Source organism: Athene noctua, chromosome 1 (genome assembly GCF_965140245.1).
Source record: "Athene noctua chromosome 1, bAthNoc1.hap1.1, whole genome shotgun sequence".
Classification (NCBI taxonomy): Eukaryota; Metazoa; Chordata; class Aves; order Strigiformes; family Strigidae; genus Athene; species Athene noctua.
In genome coordinates, this window is record NC_134037.1 from 264047731 (window position 1) to 264072860 (window position 25130).

General features: G+C 63.7%; 1 protein-coding gene across 2 annotated transcripts in view; it reads right to left on the bottom strand.

Annotated features, from left to right (window-relative positions):
- The window catches only part of PDE2A (phosphodiesterase 2A), a 52090-nt gene extending 27385 nt beyond the window's left edge, over positions 1-24705 (bottom strand). The window contains exons 1-2 of one of the 2 annotated variants that reach the window (XM_074933226.1): positions 24514-24705; positions 1482-1542 (exon numbers count right to left, since the gene is read on the bottom strand). In XM_074933226.1, coding sequence (XP_074789327.1) covers positions 1482-1542; positions 24514-24581 — 129 coding nt within the window. In that variant the 5' untranslated portion in view covers positions 24582-24705. Of the gene's footprint in view, positions 1-436; positions 535-1481; positions 1543-24513 lie in introns of those variants that run through there. The other variant, XM_074933236.1, reaches the window with a different exon arrangement.
- Positions 24706-25130: the final 425 nt, after the last annotated feature.

A 25130-nucleotide genomic window follows, 5' to 3' on the forward strand; every position in this document is an offset into this window, starting at 1 on the left:
GAGCATCCGCATATTGGGGCGCAGCCTCTCCACCCCCCCCCCCCCCCCCCAAAAAATGTGCAACTGGCGCAAGGAGGGAAGAGCAAGAAACTGATGGGGGGATTTGCTGGGGCTCCCCCCTTCCCAGCACGACCCCCCCGGGGCCACAGTTGAGTTCTTGGGGTTCCCGCTGCGAGCGGAATGGGGGGGGGACACACGCTGAGGAGTGGGGACCCCAACTCCAGCACCCCCCATACCTCCCCCCCAACACACGCAGCCCTCATCCCAACCACATCGCACCCCAAAACCCTCCGCACACAAGGGACCCCCCGCGACGGACAGGCCCCCCCCCCGGCCCTCCGCACCCCTAACCCCGAGGCTACCGACCCCCGGGGGACCCGTGGTTCCCCAGGGGGCTGAGCAGAAGCCCCCCCCTTTTCCCCCGCCCGTCGCTTACGGTGTCGTGGAGGGTGCCCATGGCGCGGCCCGCCGGCACCGGCACCGGGACAGGGACCGGGGCCGCCCGCTCCAGCCCATTTCCTCCTTCCTGCGGGGCTGCGGGGGGGGCACACGGAGCCCGACGTGTCCCCAAGCCCCGGGGAGGGGGGGGGACACACACCCACAGCACAGCTTCTCCCCCCCCTCCCCTCCGCCACCTGCAAGGAACCCCCGGTGGGACACCCCCACCCCCCCCCGCCCCACTCCAGCCCCCCTACACCGGGAGCCACAGAGGGGGGGCACGACCGCCCTTTGCCCGCTCGCCCCGGTGCCCCTCATCCCGGCCAGCTCGCCCCCCCCACCTCCAGGGCCGGTCCCACAGCTCCGTGCCTCAGTTTCCCCCCAGTGCAGAAGTTCCCTCCCCCCCCTCCCCACTCTGGCTTTCCGGGGGGGGGGGGACTCGCAGCCCCCCACCAAATTGGGGGGAGATAAAAGGGTGCAAGCGGACTCGGGACAGCGGGGGGGGGAGCTCAGCCCTGGAGCGGAGTGGGGGGGGTCCCGCACCCCCACCCCGTGCAGTGCTGAGCGGCCGGAGCGCCCCCGCGCCCGTCCCCCCCCCCGGCCAAGAAACGCTGCTGGTGTGTGTGTGTCCCCCCCCCTCCCAGCATCAACCCGGGGACCCCCAGCACCCCCAGGAGGCTGGTCCGGTCCCCGCTTCCCGCGTGGGAGAGTTGGGGGTCCCGAGGGGGAGGGTTGGGGGTCCCGAGGGGGGCGGGAGGGGGGTCGGGGGGGTCGGGTGGGGGGGTGGGAGGTTGGGCTGGGGGTCCCGGGTGGGAAGGGAAGGAGGTTAGGGGACCCGAGTGGGAGGGGAGGTGGGTCGGGGGTCTCGGGTGGGAGGGGAGGGGGGGTCAGGGGCCTCGGGTGGGACGGGAGGAGGCTTCGGGGTCCCGGGTAGGAAGGCGGGTGGTTGAGTTGGGGGTCGCGGGTGGGAGGGGACTGGGGGGTGGGAACGACACACCCGTGGGGTTTTTTTGGGGAGGGGGGGGGATCCCCGCCGCCCCTACCTGTAGCGCCTCGGAGCCGGGCACGGCGTCCTCCACCTTCAAGAAAACCTGCTGGCCCCGTCTGAAAAACCGAAGGAGGGCGGTGAGGAGATGCTGCAGCCCCAGCACCATGCCGCCTCCCGGCACGGCTCGGCTCGGCCCGGCGCCGCTCCCGCCCCCGGGCAGGGGCTGCGGCCCCGCCGCTCCCCGCCCCGCTCCGCCCCGCGCCCCGCTCCGCACCTGCTGCGCCCCCGCTCCGCGCCGGGGGGGATCCCGGGGCAGGGGGAGCCCCGTGGGGAGCGGGCGGGCGGGGTATCGCCCCCCAGGGTGGGGGGGGGGGGTCAGGGAATCACCCGCCAGTGTGGGGTGGGAGAGGGGATCAGGGTGGGGGTCCCGGGGTGGAGGGGGAGTCGGGGTATCGCTCCCTGGTGGGGGGGTGGGGGCTCCCCGGTGTGGGGAGGGGGTCGGGGTATCGCTCCCTGGGGTGGGTGGGGGTCGCCAGTGTGGGGCAGTGGTCAGGGTGGGAGTGCCCGGTGTTGGGTGGGGGTCGGGGTATTGCCCCCTGGGGGGGGTCAGGGGTCGGGGTGGGCGTCCTGCTCTGGGGAGAGGGCTGGAGTATCGGGGGGGTGGAGGTTGGGGTATCGCTCCCCAATGGGGGGGGGTCCTGGTGCGAGGAGGGGTTTGGGTGGGGAGGTGTCTCCCCTGCACCTCTCCCCTTCTTGGGTTGGGGTCAGCCCCCAATTCCCCCCCCGCCCTGCCCAGTGCCATCTCCAGCTATACACCCCCCCCTTAAGGGCTGTGCCCCAGGCTTGTGTTGGGGTCCCCCCCCATCCTCCCTGGGTGGGCACTGGACGCCTCCCCCCATTTTTAGGCAGCGATGCCCCCGGCTTTGGGGTGACTCTGCTCACTACAGAGAGCCCCCCCCGGAGACCCCCTCCCAGGGGACATCGCAGACACCCCCCACCACCACCCTGACAAGCCCCCCATTGGAAGAGCACCCCCACTTTACCTCACTTGGGGGCCCCCCCCAGCTTCTATATCCCCCCATCACCTTTGGTGAGAAGTGCCTCCCCCCCCCCCCGGGTCTCCCAAGGATTTTAGGGTGCCACCCACCCCCCTGCCACCCCACCTGAGCCATACGGGGACCCCCCGCCAGCCGCATCATGAACAGAGGAGTGGGGTGCTCCTCCACCCCGGGATGGGGGGGGGCTCGGTTGGGGACCCCACCCCAAAAAGAGACGGGTGAGGATGGATCAACGGCCTCGTCACGCGGGACAAGGCGCCGATGAGGAGGGACACGACGTGGCAACCACGTGCCACGCGGCCGGGGGGGGGGCGGAGAGCAGGCGGCGTGACCACGTAAAAGCACAAATAAATGAGAAATAAAGGAGGCGACCGAAGAAAATATTAAACCCAAGAGCACCAAGGCCTGGCCTAGGCCCTGCCGGCATCCCCCCTCCATCTCCTCGGGGTGAGGGGGGACAGTTTGGGGGGGGGCGGAGGAAGGCCTCCTGCTCTTCCTCCAAACCCCAGGAACCCCTCGGCTCGCCCGATCCGCTAAACTGGAGCTAAACCAGCCTAAACCACCAGTAACGCTCACTTAAGCGCGGCTCAAGCTCTCCCAGGGTCAGCTACAACCTGTGATGATATCTCCAAAAATTTTCCAGCCAGGCTGGCGGAGAGGCTGGAGTGGGGCGGAAAAATCCGTGGGGTGCAGGGTGCCCAGCCCCGGGGCCCCATCCCTGCCTGCCCCGGGCTGGCAGCTGCCTGCACCCCGCGCTGCCTCAGCCTGCCGGGGAGGTTTGTCCCGGCTCGGGGGGGCCCCAGCAGCCCCCAAATTAGTCATTGAATTCTTTCTTCCCCTGCGCCGCCCCGCTGCAGCTGCTGCAAACGTGAAAACACCCAACTGAAGTGTGTGCCCCCCCCCCGCCCTTCCCCACTCCAGGGTGTCCCCAGCACCGTTGCTTCCCCAAAAAAATAAACACCCCAGAGAGCCTCCTACACCATAAGGCCACGTGCGCAACCACGTATCAGCCATCAGAGAAGACACACACGCACAAAACCACACAACCCCAGAGCAGGAAAACCCCTGGTTTTCCCTCCCAGGAGCCAAAGGGCCCTGCTGCTCCCCCAGGGTGCTCTGGTGGCTCGTATGGGCTCAACCTCTCTCATATTGTCCCCCCACAGGGTGAGGGGGGGGGCAATGAACCCCCAAAAGCCCCAGCTGGAGGCAGAAAACGTCCCCGAACATGGAGGGATGGAGGGAGAAGTTCCTCCGTGTCCTCACCCCCCATCAGCATCCTGTGGGGACAGGGGTGACAGGGAAACGCCCCGGGGGGGGCAGCAGCACCCTCCTGGCACCGTCCTGGCACCCAAGGGTGACACGGCCACGGGTGCGGGGGGCACCTCACCCCAGGCGATGGCACGAGGCCACGCACCCCCCACACTGGGTGCCAGAGGAGTTTTTCCCTCAGCTGAGGAAAATCCCTTTGGAAAAGCTGCTCCCCCCCCCGCTCCTGAGTCCATTTCTCCCCAGTTTCCCCCCAGTTTCCCCCCCAGTTTCCCCCAAGTGTCTGAGTGGAAATCGGCCAGATTTGGGCACTGGTGGGATTCGTTTCTATGGCAATGGGGATAAATGTCGCGGAGCAAACGGGTGCCAGCCACCCCTGGCATCGGGGTGGGGAGGGGTCGGGGTATCGCACCCCAGTGTGGTGTGGGGGTCCCCAGTGTGGGGTGGGAGTCGGTGTGGGGGTCCCAGTGTGGGGCAGGGGGCAGGGATTTGCTCCCCAGTGGAGGAAGGGGGGTCCCAATATGGGGTGGGGGTCCTGGTGTGGGGTGGGGGTCAGGGAATCGCTCCCTGGGGTGGGGTGGGGGTCCCTGATGTGAGGTGGGAGTCGGGGTGGGGGGTCCCAGTGTGGGGCAGGGGTCAGGGAGTTACTCCCCAATGTGGGGTGGGGGTCTCGGTGGGTGAGGGTCAGGGTGGGGGTCCCAGTGTGGGGTAGGGGCTCGGGGACCCTCTGGGGGGGTGGGGGGGGGTCGGGGTATCACTTCCCTGTGTGTGTGTGGGGAGCGGGGTGCTGGGAAGGAAGCGGCTCCCAGGGATTGGGGGGGTGGGTGAGGGGGTGCAACACCCCATTGTGCCCACAGGCCTGGGGGGGGGTAAGGACCCCTCTGGGGGGGGGCTGCTGGTGGTGAGTCACCCTCCAGCTGGGCTATAATTAGCCACAGGAGGGAGGGGGGGCGCGGGGAGCTTCGTCAGCCACCGCCCTTAATGAGGCCGCAGCAGCGGGGGCAGCCACGGGGCCACGGGCTTGGGGGGAGCAGAGGGGTGCTCCAGCCCTGCACCCCCAAGGGGGCAGAGTGTCACCACACCCCTCACCCTGACCCGGCCACCACAGGACCCCCCCAGTGCCCCAGGATCAAGCTTGGGGGTCCCCGGTTCATGGGGAACACCCCGCTGCAGGGACCTGGGCATCACCTCGGCCAGCCCGCACGGATCCTGCCGGCTTGGGTACAGGTCCTGTGCTCCATGGGGCTAGCAGATTCCCCATGGGGCTCACAGCTTTCGCTGTGGGACTAGCAGATTTGCCACGGGGCTGAAAGATTTCCCTGTGGGGCTGGCAGATTTCCCTGTGGGGCTGGCAGATTCCCCCATGAGCCTGGCAGATTCCCCATGGGGCTCACAGATTCCCTGTGGAGCTGGCAGATTCCCCATGGAGCTAAAAGATTCCTCCATGGGGCTCACAGATTTCCCCGTGGGACTGGCAGATTTCCCCATGGGGCTGGCAGATTTCCATGTGGGGCTGGCAGATTCCCCATGGGGCTGGCAGATTTCCATGTGGGGCTGGCAGATTTCCCCGTGGGGCTGGCAGATTTCCATGTGGGGCTGGCAGATTTCCATGTGGGGCTGGCAGATTTCCATGTGGGTCTGGCAGATTCCCCACAGGACTGGCAGATTCACCATGGAGCTGGCAGATTGCCATGGGCCTGATTCCCCGTGGTGCTGGGGACAGGGGAGTGGGACACGGGGGAGGGGGGCAGGGACATGGGGGGCCACGCTGCGGTTGGGGCAGGATGGGATCCCGCAGCCCCCCGGGGTCACAGCCAGTGGGAGGGGGGGGATAGGCAGCATCAGCCCCCCAAGCCCAGGGCCGAGAGTTGCTTGGGGATAAATCCAGCCCCCCCACCCCCCCAGGGGCTCGGGGTGCTCATCCCACCCCCCCGTAACGCAGGGCAGCACCCAGCCCCACACCCAGCACCCAGCACCCAGTGGGTGTTCAATGGCACAGGAGGGAGCAAAGTTCACGCAGGTAAATATTAACTCTTACTTCACACAAAAACACCGGGAGAAACCCCCCTTTTGGGGTTCACACCCCCAGACTCAGCTTTTCCCTCGGAGGTGCCGGCAACAAACCCCACCAAAGCCCCAAAGCTGAGGGATTTGGGGGGGGTTAAGAAGTGAGGTTGAGCCTTAAAGCCCAGGGAGCCCCAAAAGACTGGCAGGGTGTTTGTCCCTGCGCCCAGGTTGGATGTGGGGGGGTGGTGGCAGCAACCTGCTCCTGGAGCAGCAAAAATGCCTCGGTGGGGCTGAAAATGTCTTGTTGGTGCTGAAAATACCTCGTAGGCACAGAAAATACCCCGTTAGCACTGAAAATACTTCACTGGTGTTGAAAATGCCCCGTTGGGGCTGAAAATGCACCTTTGGGGCTAAAAATACCTCATTGGGACTGAAAATGCACCTTTGGGGCTGAAAATTCTCTGTTGGGGCTGAAAATGCCCCATTGGCACCAAAAATGCCTGACTGGGGCTGAAAATGCCTCGTTGGGGATGAAAATGCCCCACTGGGGCTGAAAATGCTTGATGGGAGCTCAAAATGCCTCACTGGGGGTGAAAATGCCCACTTGGAGCCGAAAATGCTCTGTTGGGGCTGAAAATGCCCCATTGACAGCAAAAATGCCTCAATGGGTCTGAAAATGCTCCGTTGGCACCAAAAATGCTCTGTTGAGGCTGAAAATACCTCACTGGGGCGAAAATGCCCCATTGGCACTGAAAATGCTCTGTTGTCTGTGAAAACACCCTGTCGGAGACAAAAATACCCTGTTGGGCCTGAAAATGCCTCATGGGTGCCAAAAATGCCTCCCCTGGGGCTGAAAATACCTCCCTGGGGCTGAAAATACCTCACTGGGGCTGAAAATGCCACGTTGGGGCTGAAAATATTTCATTGGGGCTGAAAATGCCTCGTTGGTGCCAAAAACACCTCGTTGGTGCTGAAAATGCCTCATTGGCACTAAAACTGCCCCGTTGGCTCCGAAAATGCCCCGTTGGGGTTGAAAATGCCTTGTTGCCCCCCACTCATGGGACGTGGGGGGCAAGTGGGGCATTGAAGCGGCGAGTCCCAGGATGGGCGGCCGGGCCTCAGCCAGCTCGAGCGCGGCTCCGGGCCCGCGGCGGTGGCTCCGGCTAACTCGAGGTGTTATTTCCGTGGGGCCGCTAAGCTGGGGGACTCTGCCAGCTCTAAATTCAGGCGGAAATAAATCCGTCTGCTCTCCCGCTCAGCCGCTAAACCCCCCCTGGCCCGGGGTTGGCCACCGCAGCCCGGCCGGGGCTGGCCACCACGCTAGGCCTCACCGCTCGCCTGGCGCAGATCCACGTCTCCTCTGTGGCCTGCGGAGGAAGGTGGCGGCGGGTTCTTTGTCAATAAATCCCACCCGACGCCGCGGCCGTGGCTAGCAGTGGCCAAAATGGGGCCACAAGGCTGGGGGGGGGGGGCGCAAAGCGCTGTGGGCCTGCGTGCGCGGCACGGAGAGGCCGGTGGCTCCTTCCCCTCCCGCTCCAGTTGCCATCTTGGCTGGCGGGCAGGAGCAGGCAGGGCCCTGCCCGCGGGGAGGGGTGAGGAAGACCTGCGGCAGGGCTGGGAGGAAGAGCGGGGTGGGGGAACATGGTGGCTGGGGGGGGCCGGGGCCCAGGCTGCTGCGGTGGGTGCCCACGGCTGGGACACGTGTGTGTGTGTGTGTGTGTGTGTGTGCGTGTGTGTGTGTGCGCGCACAAGTGTGTGTGTGTGCATGGGTACGCATGGGTGTCACCTTGTTACCTGTGGGCACGTGGGTGTGCAAGGGGGAGTGTGTGCAAGGGGGTGTGTGCACGGGAGCGCGTGCAAGAGGGTGGTGTGTGTGCAAGGGTGGTGTGTGCGCGTGGGGTGTGCGTGCAAAGGGGGGGGTGTGCAAGGGGGGTGTGCGCATGCAGGGCGTGCTTGTGTGTGCACACACGGGGGTGCAAGGCTGGGGGGTGCCCACACAAGCGACACGCACATGGGGGTGTGTTCGTGCAAGTGTGGGCTGTGCACGTGGATGGGGGGGGGGGGCACACGTGGTGAGGGGATCCACGTGCATCGGCTGCTTGTGTGCAGGGGGTGTGTGTGCAAGGGCGAGTGTGAGCACACCCACACTCCCCACCTGTCCCCTCGCACGCCCACAGCCCAACAGCCGCCCCACGGGGGGGTCCCCCAGCCTGGCAGCCCCCCCACTTCCCCGCTGCAGTGCCGTGGGGCCGCCACGGAGGGGCAGCAGCCGAGGGGGCAGCACCCCAGGATTTGCTCCCCCCTTGCAGCCCCACATTTGCCCCCTGTGCACTCCATGCAGCCCAGAGTTTGCACCCCAACATCTTTACCCTGTGTACCCCACTATCTGCACCCCACACAGCCCAGTGTCTGCACCCCACATAACCCAAAGTTTTCACACTGTGCACCCCAGTATTTACACCCCACGCCCCCCAACATTCTCACCCTGTGCACCCCAGTATTTTCACCCCACGCAGCCCAGTGTTTGCACCCCACACACCCCAAAGTTTTCCCCCCGTGCACCTCAGCATTTGCACCCCAACATTTTCACGCTGTGCACCCCAGTGTTTGCACCCCATGCACTCCAGCGTTTGCACCCCAACATTTTCATCCTGTGCACCCCTCCGTGTTTGCACCCCACGCACCCCAATTTTTGCACCCCACAGAGCTCAGTGTTTGCACACCAACATTCTCCCCCTGGGCACCCCAACATTTTCACCCCATGCACCCCAACGTTCTCACCCTGGGCACCCCAGTTTTTGCCCCCTGTGCACCCCGTGGGCGCTCAGCCCCACCCGGACCCCCCCTTTTTGCCTGCCCTGCCCAGGGGCCGTGTCCAGCGTGGGGACACCCCTGTCCCTCTCCACCATCACCCCCAGCAGCGCCAAGGGGTCACCAACTCGCCCCGTGTCCCCCCCAAACCATACTGGGGACCCTCCCGCCACTGCCGACACCCCACAGGCCACGACCTGGGTGCGAGCAAGGAGGATTTTTGTTCAAAATCGCTGGATTTTGCGCTGGGTAAGGACCAGGCCGGTGATGAATAAGTGATGGAGCCCTCGGAGGGTCTCTATGGCGACAGCTCGGAGCACAGCGGGTGCCGGGGGGCCACCAGCAGCCCCCCACATCCCACGGCTGGGCAACCGCGGCTAATTAGGGGGGGCGAGTGTGATGGCAGAGCCCCCTCTGCTCCCCGGCAGCTGATTTCCCGGCCAAGGCGGTGGCCTGGCCCCCCCCAGGGCCACCTGGTAAGGGATGAAATGGCTGTTTGCTCCTTTTTCAGCCCTTTTCCCCCGGCAGCAGCTTCCTCCCGCTCCTCCAGCACTTTCCCAGCTGGGCCAGTCCCCTGGGCATGAGCAAGCCCGGCCGTGGTGGCCACGGAGGCGTCCAGCTTGGCTTCTGCACCCTGGGGCGCTCAGCCCCGCTGTGACACGGGGACTGTGCCCCCAGAGCGTCCTGCAGGCGCGGGGACAGGGCACACGCTGCCCGGAGGGGGGGGGGTGTCGTGCAGAGGGGGGACAGTGGGGGGACAGGGTGTGTCCGGGGGGACAGTGTGTGTTTGGGGGGACAGTCTGCATCTGGGGGGACACTGTGTGTCTGGGGGACAGCAGGCATCTGGGGGACAGTGTGTGTCCAGGGGTACAGGGTGTGTCTGGGGGGGAAAGTCAGCATCTGGGGGGACACTGTGTGTGTCCAGAGGGACAGTGTTTGTCCGGGGGGGACAGTCTGCATCTGGGGGTCCGTATGCATCTGCTAGGACACCACACACCTTGGGGACAGCGTGTGTCTTCAGGGACAGCCCGTGTTCCTGAGGGACGGTAGGTGCCCAGAGGGACAACGTGGGGGGGGGGGGGGGGGCAGACAGCACATGTCCTGAGGGACAGTAGTTACCTGAGGGGACAACATGTGTCCGTGTCCGGAGGGACAACGTGTGTCTGGAGGGACAACAGGCATTTTGGGGCCAGCACGTGCCCGGAGAGGAGCGTGAGTCAGGAGGAGGGACAGCGTGATGCGGGGGGACGGCACGCACTCAGGGGTCACCACCCATCAGGAGGGGACAACCAGGGTCACCCCCAGCCCCCCTGCTGCGAGTTATTCAAGCCACAAACAACAAGTCAGGAGTCCAGAGGGCAAAGCTTAGAGCCTGACCTGCCTCCAGCCTCTCTGCGCCTCAGTTTCCCCCAGAAAATAAAGCCCTGACACCCCCACCCACCCACCCCGAGCCCCCGGGGGTGCCCCACACCGGGGGTCCAACACTGGGGTGCAGATGGACCCAGCCCAGCATCAGGAGCCCCATTTAGCAGCTTCATTTGGTTTGGCCTTGGGTTTGTTTGGTTTTTTTTGTTGGGTTTGTGGTTTGTTTTTTTTTTTTTTTTTTTCCCCTTTTATCACTGTAATTTTCTCTTCTGATGCATTATAGGCGAAAAATAAATGAAGCATCTGAGCCAGGTGGGCAATGTTCCTCCAGAAGTACTTACGCAAATCGTTAGCGCGTTAATGATTGTGCCACGCCGGCTATTCCAGGTGGCCAAGCGGCAATAAGGAAGACCCCAGGCCGGCCCCAGGCATACGGAGGACGTGAATTTATTGCCGGATTAAATAAAAGAATAATAGGTGATATCCGCTAGCGATGGGCTGTGTCGCTCCGTGCTGGCCCCGCTCCAGCCGCAGGACACGGGGACTTGTGCCACCCGCTCCCGGGTGGCCCCTCCGCCCGCCTTGGCCCCTTGGTTTTGGCTGGGTGACACGGGTTGGGGTGTCACCAGCGGCACCCCGGGCTATGCTCGGGGAGGGGGAAACGGGGCTGGTTCCTGTCGGGTTTGGAGATTCCGGAGGAATGTGGTGCGCAGGGAATGGGGTGCTCGTCCCCACACCTGGATCCTGATCCCCTGGGATTTGCAAAAGTAAATTAAAAATCATTTAATGATGTTGGGGACGCTCTGAGTCCTGACCTGGGAACACTCCGAGCCCCGATCCTGCCTGGGATGCTGCGAGCCCCGACCTCAGGGATGCTCCAAGCCCTGATCCCGGGATGCTCCGAGCCCCCATCCCAGGGTGCTCCAAGCCCTGATCCTGGGGTCTCTCAACACCCCCACTGAATCCACCCCAGCCTGGGTGCATGTGGCCAGCACAGCTCGCTGTCCCCATGCCCTCCCCAAACCTGCTCACAATCCCGGCACGGCCAGGAGAGCAAATTCTGTGGATTTACAGACACCTGCTTCGAAAGGGCACCCGCACGGCCCCCGCTCAGCCCCCGTCCTGCTCCGGGGACACGAGCACACACATCTTGGCCTGTTTCCCCAACACGTGCCTTCGCTGGTAGGACGTGTCACACCCCTGGGGAGGGACAGTTTTGCCCCCAAAGACCCCCTCACACCCCTGGGGAGGGACAGTTTTGTCCCCAAGGACCCCTCACACTTGGGAAGGGACAGTTTTGTCCCCCCAAACCCCCTCACACCCCTGAGGAGGGACAGTTTTGTCCCCAAGGACCTCCTCACACCCCTGGGAGGGGACAGTTTTGTCCCTAAAGACAGGACATTTCCCCCCTCTCAGGACAATTCTCCATGGGCATCGCTCAGCATCCCACACCCGGGTGGCTGCTGCCACCCTCTTGCCTGGCACCTGCCTGCTCCAATTCCCCCTCGTTATCTCTCTTCAGTTAATGAGTATTCACTCACCAATTTAACCTGGATTAAAACCCGGCTCGCTCGCTTGCTTGTTCTCCTCCAATTAATTTGTTCGTCGCTTCTATTTCCAAATTAATTCATCAGACTCTTTGGCAGGGAGAAAACAGCAGCGCCTGGGGTCCGCACTGCCGGGGAAGGGATCGGGGTTAATTATCCCACGGGAATAACCGGGACGGAAAACAGAGCTGGGGGTCACCCCGGGATGGGGGACCCGGATCTGGGGTGAGCAGCACCCCCCAGCCCACCCGTGAGCCCCACACGGATGTTGGGGGGGGGGGGTCCCCACAGGATGGGGGACCCACAATTCCACCGTGTCAGCCCCATCCCTTCTCCGTTCCCTCGGGGGGGACAAAATCCGGGCGGAACAAAACGTGGCCTCTCCGGGGGGGTGTGTATGGGGGGTGGTCACCCCCTGCCCGCAGTGGGGGGGGTCCAGGCTGCACCCCGCAAGGGTTAACACTGGGTACAGCACGGGGTGTTCAAGCTAAAAATACGCAGTGACTTTTTCTGTATTTGCTCTAATGAGTCATTCTCTTTAAGTAATTTATTGCTCGTTACATAATCACTTTCATTTTCAGCTCGAGAAAAATGGAAATTTTTTTTTTTCCCCTTTTCCTTTTTTTTTTTTTTTTTAATGAAAAGGGCATTTAGCAAACCCTGCAGGCGCGCGAGCATCGGCCATTTTCCCAACTCTTCCCGGAGGTTTTCCGGGATGCTGCTGCCGGCGGCTCCTTCAGCATCCCCTGGCAAAAGCCTCTCAGGAGCCCGGCGGGCACCGGGGTGACGCTAAAAGGGGGGGCTCTGGGTGTTTGGGAGGGGGACAGAGCCCCCTGGGGCCAGCTCGGTCGCTCCAGCTGTGTCCCAGCAAACCCAGTGCCTTGTCTCAGCAATTCCAGTGCTGTTTCCCAGCAATTCCAGTGTCACGTCCCACCAAGCCCAGCGTCATGTCCCAGTAAGCCCAGTGCCATGTCCTAGCAAGCCCAGTATGGTGCCCCAGCAAACCCAGTGTCATGTCCCAGTAAGCCCAGTATGATGTCCCAGCAATTCCCATGCCACGTCCCAAAACAAACAGGTGTTATGTCCCAGCAAGCCCAGTATGGTGCCCCAGGAAACCCAGTGTTGTGTCCCAGCAAACCCAGTGCTGTGTTCTAGAAATCCCAGTGCTGCATCCCAGCAAGCCCAGTACAGCACCCCAGCAAACCCAGTGCCATGTCCTAACGAGTCCAGTGCCACATCCCAGCAATCCCAGTATGGTGCCCCAGAAAACCCAGTGTCAGGTCCCACCAAACCCAGTGCTGTGCCCCAGAAATCCCAGTGCTGCGTCCCAGCAAGCCCAGCACCAATCCCCAGCAAGTCCAGTGCCATGCCCAAGAATGGGGGGGCCCCAGCTCAGGCCCTGGCTGGGACTGGGGGGGGGGCTCTACCAGCTTGGGGGTGGGAACCCCCCTCCGCTCCCCCTGCCAGCCCTCGCTGCTGGCAGCTGCCCGCTCCCCTGCCACCGCAGCGAGGGTGGGGGGAAAAGTCTCGTGTTTGGAGCTGCAGACTAGGAATTAACTATGCCAAATGTTTTATTTGTGTAGAAATGCAATTATGCTAATTAAAGCATATCTGTAATTACAGCACTTAGTGGTCCGTAAGTGCACAAGTGACTCTGCTGACTTTGGAGGAGCTGGAGGAGCAGGAGGGTGGCTTGGCCCTGGTGTCAGTGAGGTCCTCGGCAGGACGAGGGCTGGTGTCCCCATGGGGTGACAGCGGCGACCGCGAGCTGGGGCCCAGCGGACACTTGGAGCGTGTGGGGTCAAGGGGGGCGGGGGGAGCAGGACAGACCGGTACCCGCAGCCTCATCTCGGCCACGTCACCATCCTGCTGCCTCCAGTGCCTGAGGGACGAGGGAGCAGGAGGAAAAGTGGGTCCTCGGGGGCACAGGGCAGGGGTGGGCATCAGCCTGGCTGCACGGGGGGGCACAGCCCAGGGTGGGGATGGGTGCCCGGGGGTGAAGGGGGAGGCTGGTGTGAGCGAGGTGGAGCGGGGAGCAGGCTCTGAGGCTGGGGAGTGTGTCTGGAAGGAGGGAATAATCGAGAAGCAGAGGAACACAAGAGCTGGAGCACCGGGCAGACAGAGCCGCGGGCCGGCTGGGGTCCGGGAGCTCAACCTCCAGGCAAAGGCAAAGGGGGGGAGATCACATCTGCCCCCCCCCCTCAATAAAGACCTCACTGTGGGCATCGTGTGATGGGGGGGACAAGGCCCACAGCACGAGGGGGGAGATGCTAAGGGCGCAGCCCAGAGCAGCGAACTGGGGGTGTTTAGGGCTGGTGGAGCAGCAGGTATCAATGGGGAGCTCTGGGGTCCCCGCCCAGGACACCTCCCCTCCATCCTTCAGCGGCGACGAGCAGCCGGAGGCAGCCAACCTCCCACGCTGGCACCTGCCGACTCGGATTTCATCTTCCCCAGCCTCCAGCAGCGACAGAAAATTGCCTGTTTACCGCAACCGCCGAGGCCGCAGCCAAAGAATTGAGCTGCGCGCATCCGAGGGATGGACCGTGGCACGGGCAGGGGGTGCCCCGTGGCTCAGCATCACCCCGGCATCGGCGGGCGGGGATGGCTGCTGAGCTCCCCTTGTTTAATTCGGAGCTGTCATTAGCTCCAGGTAATTACAGACCTGCATATTAATGGGCAGGTGCTGCAGGATGCCGGGCGGTGACACGCCAGCTGGCAGGAGGGAGGGAAGGGGAACGGTGTCACCGAAGCTTTGCCGGGTGCGATTTATTTGCTGAACAAACGCATCAAGCCCCGAGCGCCTTCGATACGTCTGCGGCAGGGCCGAGCTCTTGTTTGCTCTTCCCCGGGTGCTGTCAGGCCCATGCAGGCAGCTGCCTTCGCTGCCAGGCTGGAAGAGCAGCAAACCCCGGGCGGGGGCTTTGGGGAGCCACGGGAATGTAGCCCAGCCCCGTCCGATGGGGCTGGGGACCCCGACGGCCCTGCGAATCCTCATCCCCATGGGTGCCCTGCAAATCCCCATCCCCGTGGGTGCCCTGCAGCCCTGCGAATCCCCATCGTGCTTCAGCCATGAAAATCCCTGTCCCTGTTGCACAACAGCCCTGCAAGCGTGCAAATCCCCATCCCCACTGCATGGGAGCCCTGCAACCCCACACATCCCCATTGTACGACAGCCCTGCAGCCCTGCAAATCCCTGTCCCCCCGTATGGCAGCCCTGCAACCCCGAAAATCCCCCTTGCACAACAGCCCTGCATCCCCTCTCCCCTCTGCATGGCCCTCCAAGATGCCAGGACGCAGCTGGCTGGGAGCAGGAGGGTTCCCCCGAGCCCCCCAGCAAGCTGTCCCCAAGGGGGGGACATCAGGAATACCGGGTGACAGGAGCTTTGCGTGGCAGCACCGGCGCGGGGAGGAGAGGGAAGCAGGACTGCCACCACCTCGGGGACCTCCACGCGAGGCCAGCAGCACCCCGAGGGAGCTGAGCCCACGCCGCAGCCCCGGCACCAACCCAGGTGGGAGCCGCGTCGGGCGAGGGGGAGGAAACTCTCGGTTACCCCAAATCCCCAGGGAATTGTCCTCGGATAAATGCAGCGGCGCAGACTCTGCCAACTCATCTTTCAATTAGTCGGTTTAGTTGATAACCCGAGGAAAATAAAAAAAAAAAAATTAAAAAAAAGCAGCCGGAGGTGGTGGTTTAGCATGTGTTCGTTCTCTTCCCGGTGCTGTTTGTTGGTTTTTCCCTTTCCTGGCTTTTTTTCCCTTTCCCCAAGCCCCCAACTCCCAACCAGCCCTTACTGCTCATCCCTACCTCACTACTCAACCCCCTACTCAGGCTCCGGGGTCTCGTCCCCCCGCTGCCACCAAGAAAATCCCATGAGAATAGAGCAAGACACCCCCTCCCCAGCATCCCCCCTTCCCTGCCCCATCCCTCCCTGGGACCCACAGCCCCCCGGGAAGCTCCTCTCCTGGGCTGCAACACCCCGGATTTCTCACCGAAACCTCCGTGTCTGAGGACGGTGCAAAACGAGCCCAATCTCCACATCGAGGAAATAAATGCAGCGCAGGCACCGTGTGAACACAAAATAATATTGGCCAGCGCGAGCCCGGGGATCTGGACCTCCCGCGGAGGGAAGGGAAAGGATGCGGCTAAAAGATGCTCCTTGGAGGCTCGTTAGGGCGAGAGCGGCTTTATCCGACACCTGTTTGCTGAAAGCCCCCGTTTCGCTGAGCTGAGCTTAGTTTTGAATTTGTAAAGCCCTGTTTTTTCCCGAAAAGCTGGGGATGGGGGCTGGCAGAGAGATGCAGGGACACATCAGCCCCCCCAGGACCGGGGTGGGGGCACCACTGGCTGCTGCGCTGCCCCGGGGCTGCCAGCACACCTTGGTCCTTAATCAAGGGAGCACGGAGATGCCACTCCCGTCGGGGACAGGCCGCAGTGCTGTCACAGCCCTGCTCGCCCCCGGCACCAGCTCTCTGGCAATGAACTTCAACCAGCGTGGCCAGATCCTGCTGCCGGTGTGTGGCCAGCGCTGGGGTAGGTTGGGCTACTAACACTGCATCAAACTTTCGATGCATTAATGGCTTTTCCACGAGGTCAGCTGCTGGCCCTGGCTCCTCTGCCCAGTCAGGGAACCTGCGGGAGGGCTGGTAGCCCCGTGCCCCCCTCCCCTCGGTGGGGCCCCCATCGCAGGGTTCCGCGTCACCGCGGTGCGGGAGCCGCGGTGGCAGGGCCTGACAGAGCTGCACAGGGACAGACGGAGCGGGGAGGGATGAAACGGGGTCCCCAGAGTCACATCTTGGTCCCACAGTCCTCTGGGGAGCACCGTGCCTCTCGGCTGTGGCAGCAGATTTCGGGGGGGGGGTCTCGCTGGGGGTCTCCACGTGCTTGGGGGGCCCACGGGGCCACTCCGCGGCGCGCGCAGGCGATGCGCAGCCCTCCCTGACTCCGCGTTTCTCCGGGAGCCGCGGGCTCGCCAGCCCACGGACCTGCTGTCCCATCTCCCTGCCAGCGCGGCGGAGGTGGGGGGTGTTTGGGGGGGGGGGGAGTCCCCCCATCAGCGCTGCAGGCCCCCGCCAAGCCCCCACCTCCACAGACCCCCTCTGTCCTCACTGCCCGCCCATCCGTGCACCCCAAGAGCCGCTCCCACGCTATTCCTGGGGGGAGGAGACACCCCCCCCCCTTTCCAGCCCCACATTCCCCCCCGGCTCCGGCTCCTTGATCACAGCTGGACCCCAGAAGGGGGGGGCAGGGCGGGGCCCAAGGATGTGCCCCTGAGGCAGCTCCCAGGGTTTGGGAGGACACGTGCGGAGCCGCTGGCACCACTGCCCTCTCCCCGGGGTACAGCTGGGCACCACTTGGGGTACCCCATTTTTCTGCTGGGGGGGGCAGGATCGAAACCGGGTGCCTGGCGGGGAGCTTCGGCCGTTTCTGGGGGTGTCATTTGCTTGGGGACAGCCAGTCCCAACAGCAGCCCCCCCAAACCTCTCCCTGAGCCCCCCCTGGGGTGCAGCAAGCCCGGCTCCCACCATGAGCACCCCCTTTTCCCACAGCACCCTCCGGACCAGCCGCCTCATCCCAGGTTTGGCCAAGGCAAAGCAGCACCCAAAGTGCACCCAGTGGTTCTTTTGGGGGGGCTTGACCCTCAGCAGCGGGGCTGGGGTTTCCTTTGGGGCACCCCCTCTTGTGAAACCCCCCGTTATTGTGGGTTCCTTGTGACAGGCGGCTGCGCTGGGAAATCTTGTCTGCACCACCAGACCGAGCTTAAACCTGGGGGCCCAAGCAGCAGCACCCCCACAATACCAGGCTCAGAAGAAACCCCAAAATTCACATATTTCAGCTCCTCGCTGGAGGAGCCCCAAACCTCCGATGGTGCCAAGCGCTGGAGGGAACAGGGGGAAATAAAAAATAAAAAAAATTAATTCATAAATTAAATGAGCTGCGGTGCTGGTGGGGGCCTGTCCCGACCCCCTCCCTCCCGAGGGACCCCCGGGGTGCCCAGCACCCAAAGGTGGCCGCGGGGTGCAGCCAGTGACCCTGGCGTGGGCTGGAGCAACTGGAAGGTTCCACAAGTCCAGGGGCCCATCACCCCGGTGTCTGGCACCGTAAGGACCCCCCCAGTCACCCCCTGGGCTCGCCGGGCCTCCTCGTGTCCCCACACCCCTCGCTCAGGCTTTAGCAAAACCCCCAAGGTTTGGGGGTGTCGCCCGCCAGCGTTTGCTGCCCCAGCGCCGCTCCCGCTCCCCGTGGAAGGGCCCGGCAGGGCCCGGCCCGGCTCCGGCTCAGCTGGGGACTCTCCCTCCACTTCCCTGGCCTGGGAAACCAACCCCAACCCTAGTCCTAGCCTTAGTCCTAACCTTAACCTCAGACCTAACCCTAGCCCTAACCCTAACCTTAGCCTGAATCTTAACCCTAACCCGAACCACAACCCTCACCTGAACCTTAGCCATAGTTCTAACCCCAGCCCTAACCCTAACCTTTAAATTTAGGCCTAGCCCTAACCATAATTCTAACCTTAGCCTTAGCCCTAACCCTAAACCCAGCCCTAACTCTAACCCTAACCTTAGCGCTAACCCTAACCCTCACCTTAGACCTAGCCTTAACCCTAAACTTAGCCTTGGCCCTAACCTCTAACCCAAAACCTTAACCCTAGCCCTAATCCTAACCTTAGCTCTAGCCCTGACCCTATCCTTAGCCCTAGCCCTAACCCTACCTCAGACCATAACCTTAAACTTAACTTTAGCCCTAACCCTAACCTTAGCCCTAGCCCTGACCATAACCTTAAACCTAGTCCCCAGCCCTGACTATAACCCTAACCTTAGCCCTAGCCCTAAGCCTAACAGCCCTAGTCCTAGCCCTAGACCTAACCCCAACCTTAGCCCTAGCCCTAACCCTAACCTTAACCCTAGCCCTAACCTGAGCCCTAGCCTAGGCCTAGCCCCACAGCAGCCCCACAGCAGCCAGGGGAGGCCAAGCTCTCCTGCCGGGCACCAGAACTGGAGCCCCGCACCCCGATTTCCCACCTGCCCAGAGCCCCGAGGTGCTGCCGAAGGCCTGGGGGTGGGTCCCCGTGTCCCGCGGCTCCCCTGGGGTGACCCCACTCAGGACTAAAGAACCTCCCAACCCCCATGAGCCACCAGCGCCAGCAGCATCCCGGTCTCATCTGACACCGAGCTCATTTTTCTCGCAGGCAGCGACGGGGTGGATTTCTCGCTGATAACAAACTCAGGAGGGGCTTGTCACCCTGCTTGAGCCCGACAATTAACGACTTTGTGGGTACCGACACCTGTCCCCATCACCGGAGCCGCCTCGCTTGGCCCCGATTTCTTATTTAAAAGGCCCCCACCCGCCTTTCCCACGCGGGGAGGATGCAGAGGATAAACCCCAACCCGCAAACGGAGCCGCACGGACACGGAGCAGAGGCCGATGAACCCCTCGGAGCAGGCTGGGTGCCACCCAGACCAGCGAGAGCTTGTATCCCAGGCGCCAGCTTCCCGCCTTCCCGGGCAATTCCGGCAGCCCTGCCTGCACCCTGCCCCGTGAGGGCTCTGCTGCAACGGGGGGGACACTCAGGGTGCCTGTCAGCGGGGTGAGGTTTTGCATGCCAGGCTGAAGGGACCAGCAGCATCTTCACCCCATAGCAACCAGACCCTAAACCAGAGGGGATGAGGATGGGGACGGGTCCCCTGCCAGACCCACCCACCCCAGGGACACATTTGCCCCTGTCCGAGAGAACGGGGACGCATTTGGCCGGCAACAGCTCAAGGAAATGGGGAGGGGAGGAAAAAAAAAAAGCCTTCTACCAGTCTTAGCCTTTCAAATGCTCATTATAAATAGCTCCTCGGTGTCTTCTGAGTCACCCAGCAGAAACGTGCAAGCTAATAACGAACTGGGAAGGGGCTGGGAAGTGATTACAAGCCCAGGGAGGTTTTCTGGCTCAGTCATCACTTCTGTGACGGGGCTGAGCCGGCAGCTGCCGTTTGCTTTTTCCCTTCTCGGGTGCAACGGGCCTCCACCGCATCTGGCGAGCAGAGGGCTTTGGGGATGCGAGGCAGGCTGCGAGGCTGTCCTCACCGCCCTGAACCTCCCCTAGCCCCAGCCAAAAAATCAGCTTTTATTTTATATAGATCATATTTTTAATGTGGAAAATGCACCCAACCGAAACCACCTCCTTTTTCTGTTTATTACAGAAAACACAAATTGACAAAGACCCAGAAGGCTCGAACCCACCCAAAATGCTCCCTGCAAGCTCTCGGGTTGTCCTTTCCCCTCTGCCTCCCCCCGCTGGCGGCGCAGGCAGGGCTCTGCCAGGCTCAGGCAGGGCAGGATTTGGGAATGGGAGCAGGACTAAGGGCTGCTGCTGCCAAATAACAAAATAACAACCCCCCTGGCCCCCACTGGGACATTTTGGAGCGAGTCCCCGTGGCTGCTGCGTCAGCCCATCCCTCGAGGATGCTACGTGGGTGACAAAGTTTGGGGACACCTTCCCGCTGCTGAGCAATGCCACGGCATCGTGGGCCACCATCAACTGGGAAACGCTGCCCGAGGACCAGCTGGAGACGCTCAATCCAGCCTCCAACCCCCCCAAACCAGTAAATTTTGGGGTTGTCACCCACAGCTGCAAGGCAGGTGAGACTCCCCATCCCTCTTCGGCCGCTCGGTCGGGGGGGGCCGAGCTGCCCGTTGCCGGTGTTTTGCGGGTTCTCTGCCGTGGGGATGGAGCCAGGGCTGCAGACAAAGCATCTCCCAGCACTCTCCACCCCCCGCCGCGCTCCCCCCCCCTCCAGACAAGCCCATCCATTAACAGGGCCAGCTCAGCCCTTTGCAGGAGAGAGCTGGACAGGCAGCAAGTCACAGGCAGCTCGAGGCCCTGCCTGCGCTTCTGGCTGCAGCCCAGCGCAGCTCTCGGCGAGCCACGTGGGAGCCGGGAAGGAGACAAAAGCCAAAGCGGGGACCGGGGTCGGAGGAGAGCGGGAATCTCTCCAGATTCCCAGAAAGACCTGCCGCACACCCCCCATTCCGTTGCCCCGGGGAATCCTGCAGCACCCACCGAGGGGCTGGGTGCCCACCCTGGCTAGGTGCTGATCCTCCCGGAGCTGTTGGAGCTGCGCAGCTCCCGGGGGGATGCGCGGGGGGCTCGGCTGGAGATGACGATGCCCTTGGGCTTGGCCAGGGCACACTCAGTGCAGCCCCTCGCCGGCCGTGCTGCCGTCCTGGGCCGTGGCCAGCCCCGCCGTGTGCCAGCTTGCCCGGCGGAGCGGAGGCCAGCCTGATTGCCTGCATCTGCACTAGCAGCTGGCCGGCAGCCGGCAAAATTCCCCGACGCTTTAAAACCACGGAGGATGCTCAAGGGGATGGAGGGGAAGCTCCTGGCTGGGGTCCCCCCCCCACTCAGGGGATCTCCCCGGGCAGGGGGCAGGGTGCCAGGAAGCTCACAGCCAGGAGCTTCCCTTCCATCCTCTCTCCAGAGCACCTCCGAGCTCCGGGGCTGGTGGTTGTGGGTGCTGGGTGATGCTGAAGCGCCCCAGACTCCCCCCAGCCGACGTGGTGGCATCAAGCTGTGGGGAAGGCAGAGGCACAACCAGCCTGAAGCTTTGTAAGCACTCCAAGAATGTCACACGCAGCCACTTGCAGATCCTGAGGACACCAGAAATGGGGGACCAGGCTGCCCTCACCTCACTGAACACCTTGGCCCTGGGAAGCGGGTGCCCGACGAGGAGCAGAGCCGCCCCGGCTGTGCTGGAGTCGGCATTTTCCTTGATCTTTTAAACATGCAACCCCGGGACTGGCGATAACCACGAGGCTGAGGTCCAGGGCAGGCTCAGCAGGCGCCCTCGGCTTTGCAGGTGCTCGGAAAGCTCCAAAAAGCAGCTGAAACGCTTTGCCAGGCAGCTTGTGCCCCGCCACATCCCAGCCTGGGTACCTTCAGAGTTAATGCCACGGCAGCGAGGCACAGAATCACAGCAGTTTGGGGTGGGAGGGACATTTAAAGGTTGTTTAAAGCCCATGGGTGGTCTCTGCCCTTGGGGCCGTACTCTGGGGGGGAAGCAGGAGTAACCAAGGATGTGCAAGGTGGGGAGGGATGGGGTTTCCCTCTGATGTGAGCCCGAGCCACGCAGGCAGCGGCAGGAGGGACAGTAGCAGCATGGACAACGTCACCTCAGGCCATCAGCCCCCCCAGCTGTTCCCACAGGCACCCCCGGGCGGGAGGAATCGGCTCCCAGGTGGGTGCATCAGGGAGGTAAAACACCTCATCCCTGCACGAGGAACAGTCCGGGTCCTGGTTCCGACCTGGGACACACTGTCAAGGTCTTTTCACTGACCCGGGACACATTGTCCATGTCCTGGCATTGACCCGGGACACACCGTCCGGGCGCTGGCGTTGACCTGGAATAACCAGAACACACTAACACCCTCCTGCAAAGATGCACAAGACCCATCTTTGTCCCCTCGCGGGACACCGGGCCCTTCCCTCTCCGCTGGGCCGGCCGTGGCCTGCGCGGGATGGAGCCCCTCGTCCCAGCTGCAGCCGCGGCCACGCTCCCTCCTCCACCACGCGCCTGGCACCGACCGTGTCACCGGACCAGCGCTGGTGACACTTGGCCAGTTCCCACGTCCCTGCATCTGCTCCTGCCAGGCAGCTGCCAGAAGCGAAGCAGGCAGCGGGGAGAGCTGGATGAGGAGCCAGCAGCCCTGCCTGCTCCCCAAAGAAAGCCCTGACCTCTGCCCAGCCTCCGCTGAGCCGGGTCCTTCCCTGCAGGGATGCTCACAGCATCGTCTCCTCCTCCGTATTTTCCACCCACAGAGCTCAGCTGCTTCTTCCCCAACCCCGGCTGCTGTCGGAGGCCGTGAGGGCCGCAGCTCCGGGTACCCCGACACCCCACCCGCCACTAACCAGGTCAGCAGTCGCCCGCTCGGGAACACGCTTCCCACCGGGGGGGCCGGAGGCGGGGGGGAAAGGCAGAGAAAATGGGTTAAAACATGACCTGGATAAAGCGAAATGGCACTTGACGGGCTGCCAGCCGGCGCTCCCCTGTGATAAATCAGAGCTTATCAACCCTGCCCGTGGGAGACCTGACCCACTGACAGAGCGCGGCCCCGCGCAGCACGCCCGGCTCTGCCGGCAGCACAAGACAAGCCCCGTTCAAACATCGCGGGGCAGAGAAGGGGCAGCATCACCCCGCAGCACCGGCCACACCGGGGACACCCACCCCAGGCGAGCAGCACGGGCAAGGGCACCGCTGAAAGCTCTTGGGAAGCTTTTCCACCTTTAACTATCCACCGGGGTGTATGGGAACAGGGAGAAACCTCTCGGAAGGCCAGGAGGACAGATCCTGGGTAAGGGGGAAGCATCGCGGCTCACCTCTCCTGCCCTGGGTGCAGCCAGCGCAGCTGCGCTAAGTTTCTATAGCATCTCCCTTCCTTAAAAGCCATTAACCAGCAGTTGCAAGTCAGCAGAGGCGTTCCAGCCGGAGGAAACATGGGGATAGCGTGGCATTTCGAGACCTTTGTGTGTTTTGCTGAAAGAAAAGGCCACGGGCGTGTGTTCTGGTGGTAGCAGGAAAGGATCTCTGCAGGGAACAAAGCTCACGCAGCCCCAGAGCAGGAGGCAGGAGAGCTGCGGGGGGAAGGATGCTGCCCGCGGAGACCGGACCCAGCACCCACGGCAGCGTCGGGGGATCGGCACCTCTCGGTGCCTCTGGGAGGTGGGTCTGAGCCCCCTGCCACATGTAGGCAGGAGAGATGTCGGAGGCTGTTTTCAATAGAGGCAAACTCTTCATCTGAAGGTCACCTCGTGAAGGTGTGAAAATCTGGCACCGCCGGCGTGAAACCTGTGGGGCTGAGGCAGGAGCGGGTGGCAGGTTCCCTCACACCACGAGGGTCCTGCCATCACCGAAAGCACCCGCTTGGGGAGACCCAGGCACGTCCCCAGGTGGTCCCAGCACGGGCTACCGAGCCAGGCAGTTTGGCCAGTGCTTGAGCACGTGGAGCTGGCGCTGCCAGACAAAGGAATCGCAGCCCTGAGCAGCCTTCCTCTTCACCCCCGCACACCCGCATCCCTTCCTCGCCGGCTCAGCTCACCCCTCCGGCACCCTGGGGTGTGAGCCCAGCGAGGGCCGGGGTAGGGAGGGCAAGGATTGAGACCCCCCCAAATCTCCAGAGCACCCACGTACTGCAAACCGCCTGTGCAGATCCTGCTGCCACCCGGCAGCTGTGGAGCCTCGTGAGTGTTACACGCAGGCGCGGGCGCAGAGCTGGGGGGTCTCCGCCATCCCCAGCCCGTGGGCGATGGGGATTCAGGCGCCGCATGTTTCCCGTTCGCCAGCTCAGCCCCCCCCTCCCCGCATCTTCCCACGTGGGCTCTCCAGAGCATCACCCTTCACCGCTTCCAGGGAGCACTGTCATCCCTCAGCAAGGTCACCCCCCTCTCCAGCTCACACGCAAAGCCCCTCGTCCCTGCGCCGACAAATAAACCCCCGGTGACCCCCCGGAGCCCCCTCCCCACCTCGCTCCATTCAAACAGGCACAGCGACACCAGGACCCCCAGACCTGTTGCGTGGGGGGGGCTGGGGTGGGGGAGTGTGGGAGGGGTGGCTTTTCTTGCTCTGTGTGTGGCCACTGAATCCACGACTCAGAGGCCTGACCTGCATTTCACAAAGTCACCCGGGTGTCCCCCCCCCGCCCCCAGCCCACTGCCGAGCCTTCAGCCCCGGCTGGGAACCGCCACGGGGTGAGGGGGGCGAGGGAAAGGTGGGGGGGGGACACGCTGTTCACACGAGCCCTATGGCTCTTCAGAGATGCCCTGGGCTAATTAGGTGGCTAGTAATAAACGGGGAGGGGGGGGGGGGTCGTAGCTGTGTGTCATTCCCCTGCCGCCCCCTCCCCACCCAGCTATCAGGCAGGAGGAACTTTTTCTTGTCGCCCCTCTCCCCGATGTCACCCGCCCTCCTTCACCCAGCATCACCCTCCGTCTCGGCGGGGTGTCCCCCCCCACCCCGTCCCCCCCTTAATCCCCGGTGCCGGCGGGAGGGGACTCACAGCTCAGACGCGGCCGCCTGGTAGGGCTGGCTCCGGCAGAGGATGGAGTGGCCACAGCCCTGGCCCATGGCTCCGCATCCTTCGGTAGCCCTCGCCCAGGGTTGCCGGGGGGGGCTGGCGGTTGGGGGGGGTGTTGCTGGGGGCAGCGAGAAGCCGCCGCCGCTCCCGGGTGCTGGCTGAGAGCTCGGCTCGGGTGGCTCCAACCCGCTGCTGTCACCGATGCTGCGCGGGAGGGGAGGGGAGGGCGGAATGGGGGGGGGGCAGGGGGGGGCGGGGGGGCGTCGCTGATTGACGCTGCGGCTCCCGCGGGGCTGGGCGGGGGCCGGGGAGCGGCCGCGGGGCTCGAACCTGCGGCCCGCGGCCGCCTGGTGACGGGGGGGGGGGGTGTGTGCTGAGCCTGGGGCTGGGGGGGGGCACGACGGGTTCTGCGCCCCCCCCGCCGGGACCCCAACCTGCTTCTGCAGGGCTGGGTACACAGGCGGGTCCTTGTCCCAGTTGTACTGGGAGACACTGGTCCCGTCAGAGAATCCTTGACTCAGTGGTACTGGGCAGCACTGGTCCCTCAGGCGGGTTCCTGCACTGGGAATACTGGGCAGCACCGGTATCACAGACAGGTC